Below are 23,801 nucleotides of genomic sequence, written 5' to 3'. Positions count from 1 at the left end.
GCGATTCTTTCACTTTTATCAGTGTACTTTCAAGTTTCAATCGAAACCAAATGACACAGTTTCATATAAAGTTTCATCGTCGACCCTCTAGCAGCACCATGACCACACCCATGATCATTGGCACGAACCACCATCCAAGAATGTTTGTGGTCATGTTTCCTTTTACGATAATGAGATCACCTTCAAGTCAATCCCTTTATATAGGCATAGTCCTATAAATTATTTCTATTTGACTCAATTAACTACACTCGGTAGAAACGATTATGAGTTTAAAAGTCAATATTAATAAAGATCTTTGTATTAAGTACTTGGCATAAGAAGGGATTCGATATACAACAAGGGGCCAAGATAGTGATAGCTAGGGATGAGTGTGGATGTGGGGATATGTGTGATCATTTTTTATATACATTTGACCATTGAAATTATTCCACATATTTAAGAAAATATAATATTACTTATAACAATAGATAGTATTATCTTTTTAGGTGCATTTGAAACAACTTCAATGGTAAAATGTGTACAAAAAATATTATTGGCTAAATATGAACATCAAAACAAAGTATTTTACTCATTTAAGTCATTATCCATAGAAAAAACCAAGTTATTTATGGTTGTAGATGAAACTAAATTATTTGTCAATTGATGTGATTTATGAAAATTATTATTTCGATTTGATATGTTACTTAATATATATATATATATATATATATATATATATATATATATATATATATATATATATATATATATATATATATATGCTTAAAATAAAAAATATAAGGTTAATTGTCATGATACATAATATTTCAGATAAATTGTTTTGTCCCTCCTACACTATGTCATACTTACACTATGTTATACTGACATTTATTCCAAATTTCTTTTTCACCTATTCCATAGGTTGCCTAATACTCATTTTCAGTTTGTGTAGGAATTCAAGTGTGTAATGGCTACAAATCCAATCATAGTTAACAATTAATTCTAACTTAAAATTTATAGCATAATTATGATCATTAATAAGAGATTTGATTTGGAATGAATTTTCTTCACTCATCCATGAACCCCAAAGCATAAAAGTGCACTTTCCGAAACAACATTTGACCAGTAATCTCCTATTATTATTTTTTTTAATCTCCTACTATTATTTTTTTTTATAATATAATCGATACCCATTAGCACCTGCAGAATTGAAAACCATATGTTTTAACTGTTTGGGACTTTCAAGCCTCATACCTAGTACATGCTTCTACTTCTTCCAGTAAACATCTTCATTGAAGCTTGTTTGCATATCAATTTATGGATCATTGGTAGCGGTCATCCTTAGGTACTTTTTTAGGGTTGGATTCTCCTTACTAGGGTCGGCCTTATTGTTATAGGCCCCCCTTAACGGAAAATTAAATTAGTTGATTGTTTTTTCGGATTCTTCATTCAAGCACATCAGCAGAAACTACGACTCGATAACTGTTCTTCACTTCTACTTTCTCTGTCCTCTGAATCTAACTAACAATTAGTGATTTCATTCTTGATTCTACTCAGAACCGTAGAAACCATTACTTCTCTGATTCTCTATTCTTCTTCTAATCTTCTTCCTAGCGATTTGTAATAAATTGATTGATTCTTCTTTTTGAAAAGGACGTCAAGTGTCAAGATTAACTCAACTAATTTGGTGATTCATGTCCTGAAACTTGAAAGGTTGAATTTTGAAAAGATATGTTCTATTATTCTTCTTCGGTTCTTCCTCTGATTCTCTGTTCACCATAACCGATAACTCCATCAGTCCATTATACATTGCTGATTATCTATGATTGTGAATTTGTGATAATCTGATAATCTAGTATCTATGATAATCGATAAATTTTGTTATTTTGATAAAGTTTTATTTGATGTAGAAAATAGAAATTTGTTTGATGTAGTATTTTATGCACAAAAGAAGGAAGAAATCTATTTTTTTATACTTTGATGTAGATTGTAGAATAGTAGTGACTGACTCTTTTTTCTTGATTAGACTATTTATTAGGGTTAATATGACTTAATTTTTTTTTTAATATTCATTGTGTCAAGTTGGATTTTGGAAAGGAGGAGGATTTAATTTATAACATTAATTATAGTAATGACAATGGGCCCTAATTTTTTGTTCGCTTAAAGCTTCCAAACTAGTTGAGCCGCTCATGCTCCTTACTGTAAAGTTTACTGAGGAAAGGATCATTCATAGTCTTGTTCATAGGAGTCACATCATTAAGGCCAACCTCACAATCCAGATCTTTAACATCATCTTCTGGAAAATCCGAATTTTGACAAGGATCTTCTTTCACATCTCTAACATTTAAGTGATGGTCCTCGTGAAGATCTTAATGTAGCCACTCCTTCATATTATCCCCAAGATGGTCTATCTACATTTCCAGTACACACCCACAATTGTAACCAACATCAATTAACTCATCGTAGTCAAAATCTGTTCCTTTAAAGTTCTAACCTTTTGAAAAATTATCTTCGGGTGAACAAATAATACACCTTCAGACATCTCCTAGCAGTATATCTTTACAAAAAAGCATAAAATTATTTCTTGTCCATCCTCGTTAACTCGATATATTCAAACAAATGATGTATGTCATTAGTGTACATTAAAGATGGATATCTTGAAAAAAAAATACCTTGAAAGTTACCATCAGCCATCATATACACAACCATTATAGACAAAACTAGACGAAGGTAGAGCAAAATGGATTTGTAGTAAGGAGAAAGACAAGAAATGATACTTATTCATCAGAAGCTTTTTAAATAAGTTTTAATTATATAAATCCTTAGGGCATCTCCCACCCACCCCCAATCTCCATTTCTTCCCTCATTTCTTCTCCAACCCTACCCCATTTTAACCTCCATTTTTGAAGATATGAATAGTATTCCCCCATATATGGAGGAATACTATTCATATCTCCAAAAATAAAGGTGAAGTTTGGTTGCCAATTTTAGTCTATCTTATTTTTATTTTATACATTTCTAGTTTATTTTATCTACTAAGTATAATTTAAATGCAATACTTAATATTTATAATATCATGTTATATATACTAATTTATATTAATTAATCATAAATATAGAGTTTAATTAGTAGATGGATGTATTTGATAATATATATAAGTTATAAAAATGGAATATTCTAAGAATATATTTTTTGGGGTAAAAAATGGGGTAGAATATGGAGTAGGATTGGAAATGAAATACTATTTACTCCATTTTTTACTCCATTTATGGGGGGAAAATGAAGATGCGTTGGAGATTGTCTTAGTGGCACATGGAGGTATGACATAGCAAACTCCATTAAATGAGGTGGCATATATCGGGTTTCATCTAATGAAACCTTGAATTTTACCAAAATGACTTTTTAAAACATAAAACCGGACTTCATTCCCTTAGAATGCAAATAAAACAAGGTTCCAAATAACATAAGGTGTAACTTGTCGGCAATGTCAAACCCGAAACTTTTACAAACCTTGGTGAGCTAAGTCGTTTGTATGGCGTGACTTAAGGCGGCAATTTTGTACATAAGTAATATTTTTATATGTATTTTCAACTATTATTCATTTTTATACACATATATGAGTTAAGGCGGCATTTTAGTAAAGTTTGGTGGCAAGCACAAGCTTTGGAGCCATGACGAGCTTTTTAGAACTTGAAATAAAATGAAAATAACAAGAAAATTTTAAGAACGTTTTAAAAAATAGGGTAAATTACACGGATGGTCCATGTGGTTTAGGGTAATCTGCTAGCTTGGTCCCTAACAACTTTTTTTAATTCGGACCGTCCCTAATTTATATTTTTGTTGCACGCTTGGTCCCTGTCCGTTATAAAAAGACTATTTTACCCTTAATCTGGAGAAGACATCGTTAATCTGTGAGATTTTCCGACGAGAGGAGTGATATTTTCCGACGACTGAAATCAAGGAAGGAAGGGAGGGGATGAGGCTTCGGTTGTGTAGGTTCTTGAATCAGACCAACATATTTTTTTAATTAACACTTTTTCCACATTTAATTAATTGATAATTTAAAATAGGTAAAAGAAATCAGTAAGGGTAAATTAGACTTTTTATAATGGTTAGGGGACCAAGCGTGTAACGAAAAAATAAATTAGGGATGGTCCGAGTTAAAAAAAAGTTGTTAGGGACCAATCTAGCAGATTACCCTAAACCACAGGGACCATCTGTGTAATTTACCCTAAAAAATAAACCAATAGTTAGTTGCGCGATATGACATTAGGCCCGGATAATAATAAGAATTAACGAAATTTTCAATTTCATAATTAATACATAAATAATAACAAGTGGAGTCCATGAGCTTATTTATTACTATTTATTATGCTTTGATATTGTTTTTTAGTGGTAGAGAGAGTAATACTCTCTGTATACTAATACTATCAGAGTATACAGATCCTAGAACCCAAACTCATGCAAGTTTGTGTAGGAACGATAAGATGTGATCAGAAACCTCTTGATGCTTCTCTTGTTGAATAAAATGGTGGCCTTCGATAATCACAACTTCAACATCAGGAATCAGTTCTTTCATAACATCTCCCTCAACATATTCCTTCGTCCAGCTTTCAAATCCAATATCTTCGTCTCCAATAATCAGCTTCGATGGAACTTTGATCTTTGCCCCTTGCCATGGCGCTTCCAGTTCCCACGTCCTTCAAATCAATTCATACGATTACTGTTGCAAAAAAGTAGAAATCAAATCCAATATCTACGTTTTCAGTCTTACAGATCCATGGCACGATAGTAATTTAAAGCTCCAGTGAATCCAGTCTCCTGAAACTTATCAGCGTACACTTGAAGCTCATCTTCAGTAATCCATGGAGGTAATGAAGAAGGAATTTGCAGGTGATCGATAATCTCCACTCCAGGAGGTGCTACCAGTACATCGCCAACGTTGATAAGCAAAAACTTTTTGATTACAGTCAAGCAATCGTATTTCGCAAAAGCCCTCTCTGCTCTTCCTAATTCCTGTATCAATTTCCTGAACTTTATGAAACTCATCTCCATGTAAACACAGTGAGAGAAAGAAGAAGAAGAGAAGAAGAAGAACCTGGAATTGAGAGATGTATAAATTATCTCCAAACGATTTGGTGAATAACTGAGTTGGACTGATTGGGGATCTAGGAAACAACGGAATAGCGAGAGCAACGATTCCTCTGACTCTATCTGGCCGGAAAAGACTCAGATGCCAGGCGGCGGTTGCCCCCCAATCGTGTCCCACCACAAACACCTGATATTCATGCGTACACAAAATCAACCCTAATGCTAATTAAAGCTTCATCGCCATTAAAGCACACAAATGACGTACCTGTTGTTGATTGAAGTGATCTAGAACGCCGATGAGATCACCGACTATGTGGAAGAAGGTGTAGGAAGAGGGAGAGGATGGAGAGTCGGAATCGCCATAGCCGCGGAGGTCAGGTGCGAGGACACGGTAACCATGGTTACTTAAGTGAGTGATCTGATGACGCCATGAAAACCAGAACTCCGGGAAGCCATGGAGGAGGAGCACTACTACAGGTCCGTCGCCTTTTTCTGCAACATGCATCGATATTCCGTTGGTTTTGATTGTATGGTGAGTTATTTCACCCATCTTCTTCATCCATTCCATTTCCATGTCTGTAACTGGAGAGACGTTTGTTTCCTGTAAGAACACTGGATCATGTAGTCAAACGTAAAACTTGCTGCATTTAAACTTATTGTGATTATGGTCAACGGCCCCATTTTCAAACACGTATGTGATTATACTTCTTTTATATTAGAGAAGATTGTAAAATTGGTCCATGTAGTTTGCTGATATAATTGGTACAGTCCAATTGGTTTTATAAATTATCAATATGGTCCTTTTGGTTTCCTTTTATTATAGATTTGGTCTATTTTAGAAGATGGTTTTACTCTTTTTTTTTCATTTATTTTTTGGGGTTATTTTAGAAATAAGAAATAGTGAAACACACGGTTATTCATGTAATTTCTACTCAAGAACCTGCATGCAGCTCGAAAAAGCTCACCACCATTGCTTCGAATCTTTCACTTCTATAGGTGTACTTTCAATCGAAACCAAATGACATAGTTACTTATAAAGCTTCATCGTCTACATTCCAGCAGCACCATGATCACACCCATGATCATTGGCACGAACCACCATCAAAGAATGCTTGTCGTTATGTTTCCTTTTACGATAATGAGACCACCTTCAAGTGAATCCCTTTAGAGCATCTCAAAAGGAGATCGATCAATGTTAGTGTGATAATTATTGTTATACGAAAATTCTGCTAACGGAAGATATGTATTCCAACTCCCACCAAAATTCAATACACATGCACGCAACATATCCTCAAGAGTCTGAATCGGTCGCTCACTCTGCCCATAGGTCTGTGGATGAAATGTTGTATGAAATGGGGACGAGTGCTTGTCTCTTCATGAAACCACTTCCAAAATCTGGAAATAAAACGAATATCCCGGTCTAAAATCACTGATACTGGCACCCCATGACGTGTCACCACCTCCCAGACATAAATCTCGGCCAATTTCTCTGTAGAAAAACTCTCCTGGATCAGAATGAAATGCGCACTCTTGGTCAATCGATCCACGATGACCCAGATAGAATCCACTCCGCGCGCGGTCCTAGGAAGCTTCATGGTAAAATCCATCGTTATGTCTTCCCATTTCCAAACGGGAATCTCCAACGGTTGCATCTTGTCGTGAGGTCACTGATGCTCGGCCTTGACTTTCCTGCAAGTCAAGCACCGCTCCATAAACCATGTCACATCCCACTTCATGCAGGGCCACCAATAATCAGGACGAAGATCCCTATACATCTTCATCGCCCCGGGATGAATGAAGAATCTCGACTTGTGAGCCTCCTCCATCAGAATTTGTCACGCACCGCCCCAATAAGGAACCCATACCCTCCGATGCAGGGTCCACAATCCTTGGCTATCATAATCGAAGGAAGCCACTTGAACCACAATATGCTCGCTCTTCTGATGCTCTTCTTTCATCGCTTCAATCTGTGCCTCACGAGTGTGTTCCAACAACGGAGTAACCAGGGTCATCCTCAAGCATAAATCTCTGATCGGAGCCACGACCGCTTTGCGGCTGAGAGCATCGGCCACCACATTGGCCTTCCCCAGGTGATAAAGTATACTGCATTCATAATCCTTCACCACATCCAACCAACAACGTTGCCTCATATTCAGGTTTGGCTGATCCATTAAATACCTCAGGCTCTTGTGGTACGTGTAAATAATACAACAAACCCCATAGAGGTAATGCCGCCAAATCTTGAGGGCGAAATCACAGCCCCCAACTCCAAATCATGTGTCGGATAATTTGCCTCATGAGGTTTCAGCCACCTCGAAGCGTAAGCGATCACGCGACCCCGTTGCATTAATACTACACCCAAACCCGTGATCGAGGCATCACAATAAACTACAAAATCATCGACACCCTCAGGCAAGGTCATAATTAGCCTTTTATTGCAAATATCCCTTCACGATGAACCATGCTTTGTGTTTTGTTACCTTACCGTCTACATCCATTTTTAGTTTAAATACTCATTTCAACCTAGTGAGTCAATGTATGTATTTTATTTTATTTCGATTGAATCCAATTCACTTTTTATCACTTCTAGGCACTGTCGATCCCTGTTGCCTCTAGATAAGTCGAAGACTCTTCACCAACAAACATCAAGTCTACTTGTTTATCTTTTATAGGATGAGTTTCAACGTATATATCATGCACGGATCAAAACCCACATACAAGGGTATGATCGAACATCGATGGGCTTACTCCTTGACTTGACTGTTTTCAAAAGATTCAATAGACGAATCAATCATAACGGGTGTTGAGTTTAATTGGTTGCTTGTACTCGTGGCACTTCTGTTGGTGATTTTAGTGTCACCATGTCATTTTATGTAACTAGAACTAACATGTGAGCTAAGGGGCTTCATAATTTGTACTCTAATATATGTACGAGGTTTGTGTGGAGTGCACGCATGTATAAGATCGAATTAGAAGACGGTTCGATGACATGTTGGGGGTCCAGGGGCAGTGCCCCTAACGGGGTCCAAGGAGCAGAGCCCCTGGCTGGGGCACTGCCTCTTCAAAAAATACATATGGGAACATAGTGGGAAAATCGAATTCTTGAGGGTGATTATGGTAAAAACTAACGAAATTCGTCAGTTTTAGAAACCCTAAATCCTCATTAAAATCCGGATTACCCTGACTTGCTTGTAAAGCAACTGATGACGATCCAACCCTAATGAAACCTTAATTTCGTTTATTATATATAAACGACTCTTCCTTTTAGAAGTGACACACAAAATTTAGCTCTCGTTTTTCTTCAAACACTCACATAATCATTCTAGCAATTTGGCTTACGATTTTTGTGCCTAGAATCGTAAGTGTCCTCTTTGATCATCCTAAGCTAAATTTCTTGTAATCTAGGCATAAGGTAGAAATATCAGTTCGAAAAGTGTTCACACGATCCAAGTTTGTATCCAGATCTCCACTATAAACACTATACATTTTAACAACTTCTAATGGAGTAAACACCGGTGACTGATTTTGATTTGTGTCCAATTGGAAAAATAGACTATACTCTCTTGTTTTTTAAATAATAAAGCCCTTAAACCACTACGATTTTTAATTTAACTCTCCACTTTGAGCATCAGCCCAATTCCAATTAACTTTCTTCATATCGGCCAACCATCACCTTATTCTCTTGACAAAATTGTAAGAATGCTCCCTTTGGTATGGCAAAACTAGCATGTTTGGGACAAAACGGTTTGGGCTAGCATCAATGGTCCAAAAGTTTCATTTACTTGCAAGTTTGGTCCAATTTGGTTTGATTTTTTTTGTAAAAACGATTCTGCCCTTGTAATTTAATTTTCCATTTTTGTTTTATTACCAGTAACTAAAAAACAATTAAAACAAAAACAAAAATAAAATTCTCTCTCTCTCTCTCTCTCTCTCTCTCTCTCTCTCTCTCTCTCTCTCTCTCTCTCTCTCTCTCTCTCTCTCTCTCTCTCTCTCTCTCTCTCTCCTCTCTCTCTCTCTCTCTCTCTCTCTCTCTCTCTCTCTCTACACAAAATTAATATAGATCTGGAAGTGGATTTGTAAAAAGAACCCTCACTTTTATCAATGTTGTTCAATTAATTATGTGAAATAAAAATAGAACTAAACACATACACACAAATATAAATATGAATCTCAAGAACACTTGTGTTTTTTTTTAGTTCAAGAACAAGAACATCATATTCACGAACCCAGAAATCGATTTCTGATAAACTGCCATCACCACCACCTGAATCGATTTCTTCTATGAACTGCCCAACTCAAACCCACAAGCACACAAACAACTCAATAAACATGAAGATGAGGGCAAACTGGACCCGTTTTATCCCTCTCCCTGAATCGCAGACACCGTATACCCCAAATCAGTACAAGGAAAAACTGACACTAGCCAGCCCTATAAAACCCAAATCGAAAATCAAAAATTTAGGAGGTGAATCAAGGGGTTGGGAGATAGACGCATGATTTTTTCTTTGACATACCATAACCCTAAAATACTTGCTTGATGATGCTAGGATTGGGATGCCATTTCCCGCTTTCTCTTAAACTTTACTCCTCCGATATGCAATCTGGTGAAATACTTGATTGACTGACGAAGAATGCCAGAGCTAAGTAGCAAATCGAGGTCATAAATCTGCTTGGGATTACAATTTACAGGTGAAAGGGATTACGATTACAGATGAAAGGGATTACGATTTACAGCGTAGAAAGTTTTGCGACCTTTCTAATGATTGAATCAAATGTCAATCATGTCCCTCTCTCTTGTTCTTCTCTGAATCGGTGTGTGTATCGATTTTAGGTGTGTAGAAGATGACTCTTGTAGAAGAACGACGATAACAGTGGCATTGTAGATCTAAACGACGGTGGTTGAAAACCCAAGTACGATGGTCTGACCTAGGAGGTCAGGCTTAGGCTCGGACAACTGAAGTGGATCGATGGTGGTTGAGTAGTCACGAAGAAGGGGAGCCCGTTTTTCCGGTGAGTCAAGGAAGAATTTGTGAAATCGCCAGTTCCTCCTTCCCTTCCTTCACCGGAGGTTAAAACGAGAGAGAGAGAGAGATATATGAGTATTTTCTTTTTTCTTTTCTTTTATTTTTTAGATTTTTGTAATAAAAACTGAAAAAAGAAAATAGCGAGGGCAAAATCATCACTTTATAAAAAATCAAAACAAAATGGACTCGCAACAAAATGAAAGAGTAAATTACACGAATGGTCCCTATGGTTTGGGTAATTTGCACGTTTGGTCCCTAATTTATTTTTTAACTCGGAAGTTCCTACTGTTTGTTTTTGTTGCGAGCTTGGTCCCTGTCTTACCTAAAAAAACTATTTTGCCCTTTATTTTTTAATTTATTTAAATAAACATACCTCTAACCCCACTTTCACCTCACCTAACTTTACTTTACATACGCCACTTTATTCAAATAAATTAAAAAATCAAGGGCAAAATAGTCTTTTTAGGTAAGACAGGGACCAAACGTGCAAAAAAAACAAGTTGTAGGGACCTTCCGAATTAAAAATATAAGTTAGGAACCAAACGTGCAAATTACCCCAAACCATAGGGACCATTCGTGTAATTTACTCAAAATGAAACTTTTAGACCATCTTGTAAGTTCAAACTTGTTTGGCCCAAACATAATAGTTTTGACATGCATGCACCATTCTTGCAATTTTGTGCATTTTCTTTAGGGTTGCAAACATTGAAAGTTTTTTCTTTGCAAAATGAATCAAAATATTGTTTCATTCTTGACTTGGCTCAAAGGCATCCAAACTCCTTGAACCCGAAACCAAAAAACTAAACCGGAACCGAGAAACTGAACCCATTGTTTTGGTTTGGGTTGGGTTCTAGTTTTTTGAAAACCAACATTTCGGTCTTGGGTCATTTTTTACCGCAAAACTGACCCAACCCGGTTCATGCTCGCCCTAAATTATTACCCAGTTTTGATATTTTTGTTTATAAAAAACTTGAATAAATAAATTTATCAATCAATTTATTGAAATTTATTTTGGTAATCATGAAACATGTGTGTATATTCAAGCTTATCTATTGCAGTTTCTAAAAAGCTTAAACAGAATATATGGTGTGGTTTTGTGATTTTAACTGTAAACCACCGGATCATGAACAACTATGCAGTCCAAATGTGTGAGTTCCTACTTCACGTCTTTTTGATTACTTCAAAATTTACAATGTGTTCGTGAAATAAAAACAAAAAACTGGAGAAAGAAAAGTCCAACAAATACTTGCATTGGGTTTATGAGACACTAAAACCCTAACTTATGCAAGTTTGTTAAGGAAAGATAAGATGTGATCAGAAACCTCTTGATGTTTCTCAAGTTGAATAAAATGGTGGCCTTCCATAATCACAACTTCAACACCAGGAATCAATCCTTTCATAACATCTCCATGAACGTATGCTTTTTTCCAACTTTCATATCCAATATCTTTGTCCCCAACAATCAGCTTCGATGGAACTCTTATCTTAGCCCCTTGCCATGGCGCTTGTAGCTCCCAATTCCTGCAAATCAATTCATACCATTACAAAGAACAAAAAAAGGAAGTGAATTTAATCAAATCAAAGCAAATATCTGTGTTTTGAGTCTTACAGATCTATAGCACGATAGTAATTTAAACCTCCAGTGAATCCAGTCTCCTGAAACTTATCTGCATACACTTGAAGCTCATCTTCTGTTATCCATGGAGGTAATGAAGAAGGAATTTGCAGGTGATCGATAATCTCCATTCCAGGAGGTGCTACCAGTACATCGCCATGGTTGATCAGCAAAAACTTCTTCATTAGAGTCAAGCAATCGTATTTCGCAAAAGCCCTCTCTGCTCTTCCTGATTCCTGTATTAATTTCTCAAACTTTATAAAATTCATCTCCATTTGTTTAACACAGAGTGAGGAGAAGAAGTTGACCTGGAATTGGGTCATATAGAAACTATCTCCGAATGATTTCGTTAACGATTGAATCGGACTGATGTCTGGAGATCTAGCAGAGAACACAACACTGAGAGCAACGATTCCTTTCACCCGATCTGGCCGGAAAAGGCCAAGATGCCAGGCGGCGTGTGCTCCCCAATCGTGTCCCACCACAAACACCTGATATTCATACTTACACTAAATCAACCCTAAAACGCTAATTAAAGCTTCATCGCCATTAAAGCACACATACCTGTTGTTGATTGAAGTGGTCTAGTACGCCGATGAGGTCTGCGACGATGTGGAAGATGGTGTAGGAAGAGGGAGAGGGCGGAGCGTCGGAATTGCCATAGCCGCGGAGGTCAGGTACGAGCACGCGGTAACCGTGGTTAGTTAAGTAAGTGATCTGATGGCGCCATGAAAACCAGAACTCCGGGAAGCCATGGAGGAGGAGGACTACTGGTCCTTCGCCTTTTTCTGCAACGTGCATCCAGATTCCATTGGTCTTGATTCTATGGTGAGTTATCTCTCCCATCTTCTTCATACATTCCATGTCTGTAAGTGGAGAGACGTTTGTTTCCTGTTAGAACACTGGAAAATGGAGTCAAACGTAAACTTGCTGCATTCAAACTTGTCGTCATTCTGGTCAACGGCCCCATTTTCAACTTATGTGACCATACTTTTTCCTTTTCATATTAAATTTGGTCTCATGCTAATTTCAGTATGTGTTCAGTCAATATTGAACAGGTAACAAAGAAAGCCTGTCATGAGAAATGAAATATTGAAGAGGTAACAAAGAAAGCGGGTCATGAGGAATCAAATATCATCAAAACCTTTAATGAGCCAAAACAAATGGACTGTTATTATTGTTATTATAAGTTTTTATTTTTAAATAAAAATATATAATAATAAAAAGTGGGTCTTATATGGCTGCCTATTTTGTCTTCCCTCAACGCTCCTTATAGATAACCGATTTAAGAATACATACCAAGTGATAAAATGGGTTAAAAATGATACTGGGTAGTACGCAAATTGAACTAACATTCATTATGGTATGGATACCAAGTATGATACCGATTTTCAGTACTAGCATCGGTTCGAATCTTGAATGTCGTGATTTTAGATAACCGAACATCGTCTCATATTAACATAAACAATGTCGGTTCGGATCAAGAATTCAATAGTCTTGTTCCCCCCTAGTATAGTCCATACTTGTAAAATTATCGATGGTTTACTATGGATTTGATCCGTTCGAATTTGAAAATACTGTTTTATCATTTACTTTTTTCCTTTATTTATTTGTTTTGGTTATCTAAATTTAAGAAATAAACTCGCATCTCTCTCTCTCTCTGTCTCTCTCTCTCTCTCTCTCTCTCTCTCTCTCTCTCTCTCTCTCTCTCTCTCTCTCTCTCTCTCCAATGAATGTTGTGATTTTAGAGTACTGAGCACTATCACATATTAACATAAATGATGACGATTTGGTAACGATACATGTCTGATAGCAGTTTGGAAAAGATTAGGAATTTATGTAATCTTGTTCACTCCTAATATAGTTCAGACTTTTAAAGAATTGAAGGCTACTAGAATGACGATTCATATGGCTAATCGTTCAGTGACTCATCCTCAAGGCATAGTTAAGGACATTTTGGTAAAAATTAGAAAATTTATTTTTCCAATTGATTTTGTAGTGCTAGATATGAAGGATGATAAAAATATCTCAATTATCCTTGGACGCCCTTCACTCAATCCTGCACGAGCTTTGGTGGATATTCGCGAGTCAAAGCTTACCTTACGAGTGGGAAATGATGAAATGACTTTTGGAGTGGAAGACGGATTCAAGACAGATTGTGCTCAAAATGTAGTATTCTTTATGAATGAAGAAAATGAGCTTGAGGAGTTGGAGAAATTGATGGAATAAGAAATTAAAATGATAGAACAAGTCAAGTGTACCAAGCCAAGAGTTTCAACTCCAAAGATCTTTGAGGTCTTTGCTTTTCAAACTCCAAAGTCTCTAATAAGTGAAGAAAGTGAAGAAAGTTTGGTCTCAAGTGAGGATGAGGAAGAAGAGATTACACAAGCCTTGAGCAAGCCAATTTTAGATAAAGAGGATGTTGAAACTAAGGAACTACAAAACGAAAAGGGAGAAACTAAACTTGTTTTAAGAAATAAAGGGGTGAAACGAAAGCACGAAGAAGGAGATTCTAAAACGAAAAAGGAAAATTCTAAGAATGATTATTTAAGAAGAGTGCAAGAGTACAAGAAAAGGTGAAGGGAACAAAAGGTGCAAGTGGAGTTCCTGATCTCAACTGATACAACGTAGGGCAACACGGAGTCCGGTTCATGACTCCAACATAAAGAATTGCTTCTCGGGTAGCAACCCGAGCTCGGTTTGCGCTTTTCTTTTTGTTTTTTTGTATTTGCGTTTTTAGATTTTGCATTTCTATTAAGTTTTAGGATACATCACCATCAAAGTCATCTTAATTTTTGGAAATAGGACAAAAAATCAAGTGTGGGATTAAAATTATAGAGTGGTCGATTTTTTTAGAAAAATAGTGTTTTTGGTAAAAATCTCGAAACCACGACGTGAGAAACTTTTTCCAATTAATATTTACACAGTTTAAAGCTCACGACGTGAGCCATAGAAAAACACGGGGGGGGGGGGGGGGGGGGGCATTTGATACCTGACTTCAAACATTGACCATTACTTTAAATTATTACCACTCACACACGAATGCACAACAAGGTTTTGGTCCCCACACTCGATTTTGGCTAAGATTTCCCGCTTTTTTCCTCAAAGTTCTCTCGATTTCGTGTTTTTTTCAGTTTCGGTAAGATCTCACTCGCTAATCTTCTTAATATTGCTAATTTTATGCATTTTAGGCTAGGGTTTGTTAATAATGAAATATGACGAAATTAAAGTTGATTTTTAGTGAAATATCTATTGCATGTGTGATTTTTGAACATTAGAATGTTGTTATACAAAACCCATGGAAAAATTTTGGCTTCGTGATGCTTGATTATGGTCCGATGGCAGACTTCGTTCACGGCTCACGACATAGCCTTCGAGCTCACGACGTGGCTTTCAAGCTCACGATGTGAGCTCGGTTCAAACAGGATTCTGTGATTTTTGTGCTGAGTGTTTGATCTTTGTTACTTCCTTTGGGTTTGTTTCTTGTCTATTTTGCAAAAAATTGCCTTAATGAGAACCAATGAACAATTCCACGGAAACATCTTTGATCTTCACCCATTATACCAACTTTCGGTCAACATGCCTTAAAGTGTGGTGACAAACTTCAAAAACAAGATGGGTTGGTTATATAACAGAGAATTCACTATTTCTCCTCGAATTGATTAGGTTAAATTAGGGAAACTCGGGCTCACGGAAAGGATGGCACCATATTTAACGAAGACGTTTATTGGGACAAGTTTTCTTTCACTTGTAATGGGGGGAAGAATGTATTTGCTATTAGAAAGCCTTTTTTTAAAGAATTATGTGTTGAGTTTTTCGCGTCGATATCATTTGAAGACGCCACGGTGGATCCATACTTTGCACGAGCTTTAGTTTTCGCCTTGGAGGCGAATATCGGGAATGCAGTTTAGCGGAATTTTCTTGAAGGATGGGTATTTATGACGAGAATGAAACAAGGTCTCCGGTTTTTTATATCTTTTTAGGACTGCTGCTCGAGAATATTTACCGGGAGTGAGTAGTTATGATTTTTGGACTACCATTCGAACAAGGGATTTTATTCGGGTGTCTCGCATGAGAGCCATATCTGGTCACCGATTCATCGACTCCTTCATCGATTAGTTACCTTTTCCATCAACCATAAGAAGCACGGAGACAAAGTTACAAGTTTAAACTTGTTCTTTTTGTGGTCTATTATTGCACCGACGATTTCTATAATGTTCCATACCATCTTTCTAGTTACGTGGGTAGCAAGGCAGTAATATCACGAGCCATGAGCCCTATCGCAGGAGGACATTTTGTTACTCGCTTGGAGAGGTCTTATGGTCTCTTGACGCCTTGTTTGACTCGTACATTGACATGCAAGGCGGGAGACGATCTTTCTTTGGGATATTTGTGTTGGATTAGGTGTCTAAGCCCATAACTATATTTGGTATGTACTTGACCCGATGATAGCATGGTCCTTTTGGGTTGCCATCACCGAAGCAACTTGACTAGATGAATAATAGAGAAAGAGGTTATTATGGTTTATTAATATATTATATGAATAATATATTAAAAGAGAAATAATATTATTTAACTAACATTTTTCAAGAATTATTTAAGAATTAATTTTGTGGTCAAAAGAGGTTAATTGAATTAAGGGGACTGAAGTTGTAATTATAAGATAATTGCATAGTGGGCTGAGAACCTTTTGGAAAAGAGGTGGACAAAATCTTATGGGATCCCATAAGGATTTAGTCCAAGGTCCAAAGGCTAGGGATTCTGGAATGTTCCTATGAGTTGCTTAGAGCCTAAGCAACCGGATTAGGTATTTGACTGAAACCCTAACTACTCAGCTATATAAGGAACCCTAGGGTAAGCATTGTCGGTCACTTGAACCCTAAGAAGAGTACCAGCCAAATTTGTGATCCCTTCCCTTCTCTCTCTCTAAGATTCTTCCAACTTGCTTTGGTTTTTGTGATTCATTAGAGGCACCACATTTAATGTGCTAGGTTCTCATAAGCTCAAGATCTTCAAGCTACAATCAAAGGTAATACTCTTACTAGTTTATTTGTGTTAATTTCGATTTTGGTATGCTAGATCTATGGTTCATAAGCCTTGGATGATTATTACGTGTACAATTAGAAAAACCTAGATCCAAAGCTTTAGGGTTTGCATGTGCACCATAGGATGGATGATTTGCTCATAGCATAACAGTGGTATCAGAGCCTAGGATGTCTTTCTATTGTATTTGATGCATTGCTAATTTGTTCAAAGCTGAAAAGTCAAAACATTGTGCATCTGAATGATGAACTCGTCGAGTCACCTAATGAACTCGACGAGTCAAGGCAACTCGACGAGTCCAATCAGTGACTCGGCGAGTCGGGTCATCAGATGGCTGGTTTTTCGGGATTTTGACTAAAATTGAATTAGGATAATTACCAAAAACATTTTTGACTGATAAAATTCGATTTTTTCAATATGGTATTGATTATCCTAATGCAATTGAAAGACAATTGTCATAAATAAGATAATTACTTGTTTTATATGATAAAGATTGATTATTTGTATTTTGATTTGAATTATCTTGTCAAGAAAATAGATTAGGTGAAATTATGTGATAAAAAATTAATAATATGATTATTTAATTATTTTTCAAATTTGATCTAAAAGATGTATTGAAAAGTTTTAAAACTTGTCCTCGAGTTTTGGGATTTAAATTTTTTATTAAAAGTTTAATTTTGAAATATTTAAATTCTAAACCCTAGAATTTTACAAGTTTAAAATTGAACCCTTATACTATTATAATATTATAAGATTAATAATTATATATATATATATATATATATATATATATATATATATATATATATATATATATATATATATATATATATATATATAAGATAAAACTAGTCTTACCGTTAGTAGGCCTCATTTACGGAGCCAATCTATAATGGGGGTATAAGGAAACTGCCTATAAAATGGCGGTTGAATGGGTGTCCACTCTCACCCACCGTTTCCTTGATTGGTGGAGGGTTGTTAGCCGAACGGGTAGGATAGGGCAACAAATTCCTCATTAATACGTATAATGATTCGTATAAAGTAACTAAATGTTTTTTATAAATTCCCAATCTTAGTTACTTTAGGAAAAATGTGAAAATGATGCTATTCCATGAAATTACACTTTGCACATTGCCAAGTCGTTAGTGGAGCATGTGTCGTTAACTGGCACACTAATTTGGGACTAACAAAGGTGGCAAAGGGTGACTCGATGTTTATCATGGATCAATAGAGTGTGTATGGATAACCGACATATTGATTAGGTGGTAAATGACATCGAGAATACCAAGTACATTCGCATGGTTATTCACATCTTGTTTATGATCCTCAGTATCTCAGTCACAATCTTGAAGAGCATATCGAGATTGAAACATGCCATTGAAAAGTTCAATGAATCTCAAAAGAATCTAGGAATTTCAATTCATTTAAAACTTAATTGTCTTTTTTGTTTTTCATTGTGGAAATTGGTAAATTGTCATTTACCTACCTTCAAATTATTTTCAATTAGATTACGGCATCCCTCTTCTAAATTGTAAATAATTGTGTTGGGTCCTAGCCCTAATTTTTCATTCGGGTGTTTAATTGGAGATTCTTATCTAATCTAAACTTTGTCTCTTTTCCTTTTCAGATGACTACTCAAAACAACAACGCTTCTGGCTCAACACCTTCCACCTCATTCTCACTCATAAACTTGTGTGGGAGGGTGATTTTTGATGGGTCCAACTTCAACGATTGGATCTGCAGCATCCGAATGGTTACCCATTACGAGGACATAGAGTATGTTCTCGACAAGGAGCTAAAGTAGATTGAAACCAACATTGCTACTCCCGAGGATATTTCTACCTACGAGGCTCATGAGCGAGATGCTACAAAGGTTCATTGCATCATGCTTGCAGCAATGACTGTTGAACTCCAAAAGTCCTACGAGGACTACTATCTGTACGAGATGCACCAAGATTTGATGGATAGGTACCATCAAAGTGCTAGACAGGAAAGGTACAAGATCATCGTTGCAATGATCACTACCAAAATGAAGGATGGAGAGTCCATCACAACCCACTTGCAGAAAATACAAAGGTATGTGGACCGCTTGCTAAAGTTGAATGTCAACTTTGATGAGGAGCTGACCATAGATATCATTCTACACTCCTTGCCTCCTTTCTACCACCAATTTCGTATGACCTACCACATGAACAAGGAGGAGGTCACTCTAAGCAAGCTTCAAGGCCTACTAAGGATTGCTGAGAGGAGTCTAAAAGGCAAATCTATTGCATCTACTCCTACTGTTGTTGGCCCCGTCTTGGCTACTGGGCAAGGAAAGGGAAAGAAGAGGAAGGCTCCTTCTAAGAGCCACCGCAAGGGAAAGTCCCAAGATGGTACTGATGGGTTTTGGCCAAAAGACATCCTATGTGCTCATGCAAACCCTAAAGCTTGGATCTAGGTTTCTCTATTGTACATGCTTTTAATCCAAGACTTAAAACCCTAGATCTAATCAATATAACATATGAATACGGGTTTAGATCATACCTTGATTGTTATATTGTAATAACAATCTCAATTCCTTCTTGTATTGACTTTAGAAAGCTTAGAGTCACAAATGTCACTCCTCTAATGGCTCACAAACACCAAGAGCAAGAGGATGAAGAAGAGAAGAGAAGGAGCTGCCCAAAAACGTGTGGAAACCCTAACCAATTAGTTCACCACGTTTTTTAGGCTTAAGGGTCCTATTTATACATGTAGGCTATTAGGGTTTTAAACTAGGAAACCCTAATTTGGATGCTTAGGCCCTAAGCAACCCATGGACCCTTTCTTAAAGGCCCTTGGACGATTTCTAATGGGTTTCCCCATAGAATTCGTCCAACCTTAAATAATAAGGTAATCCATAGCCCAATTGCAATTATCTATAATTACAATTCTAGTCCCTTAAGTTTAATTAATCTCTTTTAGCCACAAACTTAATTCTTATTAATTCTTGACTAAAATTAATTAAACAATATGATTTCTCCTTTAATATATTATTCTCATAATATATTAATAAATCATATTTAATCATTTTTCTCCATAATTCATCCTATCAAGTTGCTTTGATGAAGGCAACCCAAAAGGACCATGCACCATCGGGTCAAGTACATACCAAAATAGTTATGGACTTAGACACTAATCCAACAGTCTCCCACTTGGATAAGTCTAATAACTATTATGCATATAACTTCAGATCCTGATCTGCAATCGTAGCTTTCTAAAGCCGTTGTCAACTCTGATCCTATCAGATACACGTGTCCTTTAGATAAGGGATCATATATTCCTCCATTCTAGATATTGTCGTATAGACTGAGACATGGATCTAAATCATTCTCTCTGTCTATGTGCTATTTCCCGAATTCAGATTTATGACGACTGACAACAGACTACAATTGAACACATCAATTTAGTCCCGGCTTGGCCAAGCGCTTAGGTGCCATCACTAAATCATCGAGGGGCCCACAGATATCGCTTTTATCCTACTTTGGATAAAAGGAACGGATAAACTTTGACTCAATGCTCGCTTGCACTTACTCATCAAATCACACACAACAATATGTTTTATAACACCAAGTTACTGGTGCGTTTACATATTATCAATGTGCAACCGACTCGCAAGATACAACTCACACATCTCGGTTTCAAGAATATAAGATGTTATCGTCTCACCAATCACTCGTGATAAACTCCATGAAGTCATCCAAGTGAGCATGGGTTTAATCCAATGCTCAAATAATATTCATAAGCACTCATGAACGTTGCAGCAAACAATTTCTTATGTCTAATACTCTTTAGGCAATCCACACACCAATTCACGACAGTCTTCATTCATACCTACTTCCAACATATGAACGACTGTGGTCTATTTAAATAATATGACTGTTCTTAACCAATTAAATTATTCAGGAAGTCAAAACATGCAAAGTGAAACACAAGGATAATACTAATCACATATGGCCTCAAACCTTTGAGTATAAATAAAACACGTTTTATTTATCACCATATTGATTACTCATTATTTGTCGTTCAAAAGATCAACTTCTTTACTTGAATTATTACACCACTTGTCCCATGCTCTTAGCATGCACACAATGCTTTCTTATGGTTCTTACTTTGTGAAATAGATCAAATGAACACATTACCAATCATACTCATTTCACAATTCCCAATTCCTATCACAAGTGTAAGAATATCAAATTTTTACCACTTATAGAATATGTTAGACTCTAACATTTTATGCAATGATCCTTTTGTAATATCACTGCACTAAAGTTACAATGACTATTGCCAATTGAATTACAAAACTCTCTATCGGAAATTGTTACAAGACAATTCCATAGATGTGATGTCTCTCACTCAAAGTACACTCCTTTGAACATCCTTTTGCATAAAAGTTTCTAATCTTAGACATGGATTCTCAATATTTAACTCCCAATATGGAAACCTTTCCATACTTACCATATCACAACTCATTCTTAATAGAATCTTATCTATTCATAATAATGTCGATATGCTCCATCCAATATCATACTTCCAACTACTCACAAGCGACCAATCCTCGGCGAACTTTGGATTGTCCTTTGATAGTTGTTTAATTATCTTAGTCAAAACCGATTCTTGTCCTTTTTCCCTCTAAATGCGCTAGACATTTGGAAAATTTTAGAATGGTCAAATATTATAGCATTCGCAATCGATCCTATACCCGAAGCGTATTGGACACGATGCACAATGTCTTACATAAAGATATGATGCTTTATCAATCTTTTGCCATAATATTTTATGTGCTACATTCTCATAATTCAAAATATGAAGAGGAATGCCGTAATCATAATCGAAATTTAAGATCGCACTATGTATCCTTTGACTAAATTTATTAAAATTTCTCAATCTAAGCTTTAGATATTGAAACGAAATACAGTATTCTCTCCCTTAATTATAGCAAAACAACTTTACTACTTTGCAAGGTATAACTCTTGTTTTCTATAATTAATATTGCTCTCTTGCAATACTTGCCTTAATAATCATACAATCATAACATTTATGCTCCCACTATCATGATGATTATTATAAACATAACACTTATGCTCCCACTAGCTTTGACATGTGTTTAGAAAACAACTTAACTTATAGAAAAACAATACCTATTGAATTTCTTAAGTTCATATTTCTAATACTTAATGCTTTGATAATCTTTTATCTAAGCTTCTTAATCTCATACACCTTTATCCAAGATAGCTCATATGTGTGTCTTGAATAATTCAGACTAATTGCCAAATCTCACAATTCGAATTATGGAGAGAGATACCGTAACCATAATCAAATTTGAGAATGCAATTTTACAATTGCTATCTTCTTAAAATCTCTCTTAGTGAAAGCATTTCCTCACAGTCATTTTCATGAAGGAGGGAATCTTATGACACTGAGATTTTAATGGTGTATGTGTTCCTATCCATGTGAATTTGTCAAAACAAAGTTTACGACAAATTTAAACTCATATGGACCGAACATTTTTCAATCTTGATCTCTTGCCTTCTGGTAACACGGCTGCCCACCATGTCTTCCAAGTAGTTAAGCAGCTCACCCTTTCCCATCAATGTACTTTTCATTGATTAAGGTCCTTGCCTTTTATGCATTCAAATGAGAACTCATAGAACTCACATGCATAATTAACTCAATTGGAATGGCACAGAAACAAGATAATGTCAACACGATAGGTTGTAAACCTCAAGTCGTGTGCTAGTGATGATTGATAAGGTTTATTTTGATTTGTTCTTGAAACCTTTCAAGACCATTAAGACTCCCACTGACTCCTTGACATATAAGATTCTCTTGTCAATAAAACATTTCTTGACAAACAAATATTCAAGAGTTAGTGTAGTTTTATCAAGACAACACACTTCACAAAATTGGTCCTAGTTGATCTTTGTCTTATCCAAGACATCACAACTTTCCAATTTCAAATGTGCAAGAATAGGAAAACTCTTTCCATATTCTACATTTGACGAGTGTTATAAACCTTCTTAAGACTTGTTACTTAATGTCACAATCTTAACTTTAAGATTTTGTTTTGGAACGAAGTATGATTGACTTCTTGATTTAAACATTTCTTCAATTCTTGATTCCTCTTGCACTAAGACTCACTTAGAGGATCAATTGAGATATGGTTCTTAATCATTAAGACCTATCATAAAACATAATAAAAGGTACTCTCCCTTCTTCTTAGAATAGAGAAACTTTTATCTTTCTACCTACTTGATTCCTTTTATTCGTTCTGCTATTGATTTAAACCCTTTTCAATCAACTAAGAATTACACTTAATCTCATAAGTTTAATCATATTTACTTAACCTTAGTAAATCATGACGAATATCTTTGTTACTCTTGTGGTGGACTTGATCAACACACAATCTTGTGTACTTGATCTCCTAGTCATTCACTTGACACTTTGTCAATGAATTAGTCTAATTCTCAAATGTGAAAATTTTTCATTCATCATACAATACTTGTTGCATGACTCCAAGTTTCTGTCCACTTGAAACTTGGTTGATGAGAAACTTTCCATATTTGGTAAATTCTTGACCTTTCCACAAATAACATTATTAAGAATCACATCCATTCGTTGTAGAAATATGCAAACATCAATTCTTCATAACGATTTCATTGCAAGGAAATAAATAAATAAATGAGTCAAACCAAAATTTATTTTATTCATAAAAGCAGCGGAAAACAATTTTGTCCTTACAATGCAAAATCAACTGAAAAACTATGTAATTAAATATTCCTAACAACTCTATCATAACTTTCTAAGCTCGAAATCTAATCTTCGAATCCATGCGATTGAGATCCATTTTCTTTGTGATTAGATCCATCTTGCTCTTTCATCAAGCTTCCTCTCCTTTCATTGATCCTGCAAAACATTCAAATGCAATCTTATCACATCATGTATTAAGAATCAACGAATAGGAACTTAATGGAGTTAGATAGTGGATTTTACCTGAAGCACAACCATACTCTTTGACTCTCCCATCT

At 35.9% G+C, this 23,801-nt stretch overlaps 2 protein-coding genes and 1 long non-coding RNA gene across 3 annotated transcripts; all 3 read right to left on the bottom strand.

Annotated features, from left to right (window-relative positions):
• Positions 1 to 4,262: 4,262 nt before the first annotated feature.
• LOC111897277 (uncharacterized) lies at positions 4,263 to 5,748 on the bottom strand. Its single transcript, XM_023893244.2, has 4 exons — positions 5,336 to 5,748; positions 5,078 to 5,257; positions 4,754 to 4,995; positions 4,263 to 4,679 (listed from the first exon to the last, which is right to left on the bottom strand). The coding sequence occupies exons 1-4, from the start codon at positions 5,642 to 5,644 to the stop codon at positions 4,439 to 4,441; spliced, it is 972 nt and encodes a 323-aa protein (XP_023749012.1). The 5' UTR covers positions 5,645 to 5,748; the 3' UTR covers positions 4,263 to 4,438.
• Positions 5,749 to 9,228: 3,480 nt separating this feature from the next.
• LOC111897287 (uncharacterized) lies at positions 9,229 to 10,465 on the bottom strand. Its single transcript, XR_002852170.3, has 2 exons — positions 9,585 to 10,465; positions 9,229 to 9,499 (listed from the first exon to the last, which is right to left on the bottom strand). It is a non-coding gene; the product is annotated as an uncharacterized LOC111897287 (long non-coding RNA).
• A 763-nt stretch (positions 10,466 to 11,228) lies between these two features.
• LOC111897292 (uncharacterized) lies at positions 11,229 to 12,637 on the bottom strand. Its single transcript, XM_023893254.3, has 4 exons — positions 12,274 to 12,637; positions 12,018 to 12,200; positions 11,704 to 11,945; positions 11,229 to 11,615 (listed from the first exon to the last, which is right to left on the bottom strand). The coding sequence occupies exons 1-4, from the start codon at positions 12,571 to 12,573 to the stop codon at positions 11,375 to 11,377; spliced, it is 966 nt and encodes a 321-aa protein (XP_023749022.1). The 5' UTR covers positions 12,574 to 12,637; the 3' UTR covers positions 11,229 to 11,374.
• Between the last annotated feature and the right edge of the window lie 11,164 nt (positions 12,638 to 23,801).

Source organism: Lactuca sativa, chromosome 3 (genome assembly GCF_002870075.4).
Source record: "Lactuca sativa cultivar Salinas chromosome 3, Lsat_Salinas_v11, whole genome shotgun sequence".
NCBI lineage: Eukaryota > Viridiplantae > Streptophyta > Magnoliopsida > Asterales > Asteraceae > Lactuca > Lactuca sativa.
The sequence above is the reverse complement of the archived record's forward strand: the minus strand, read 5'-3'. Positions and strand labels throughout refer to the sequence as shown.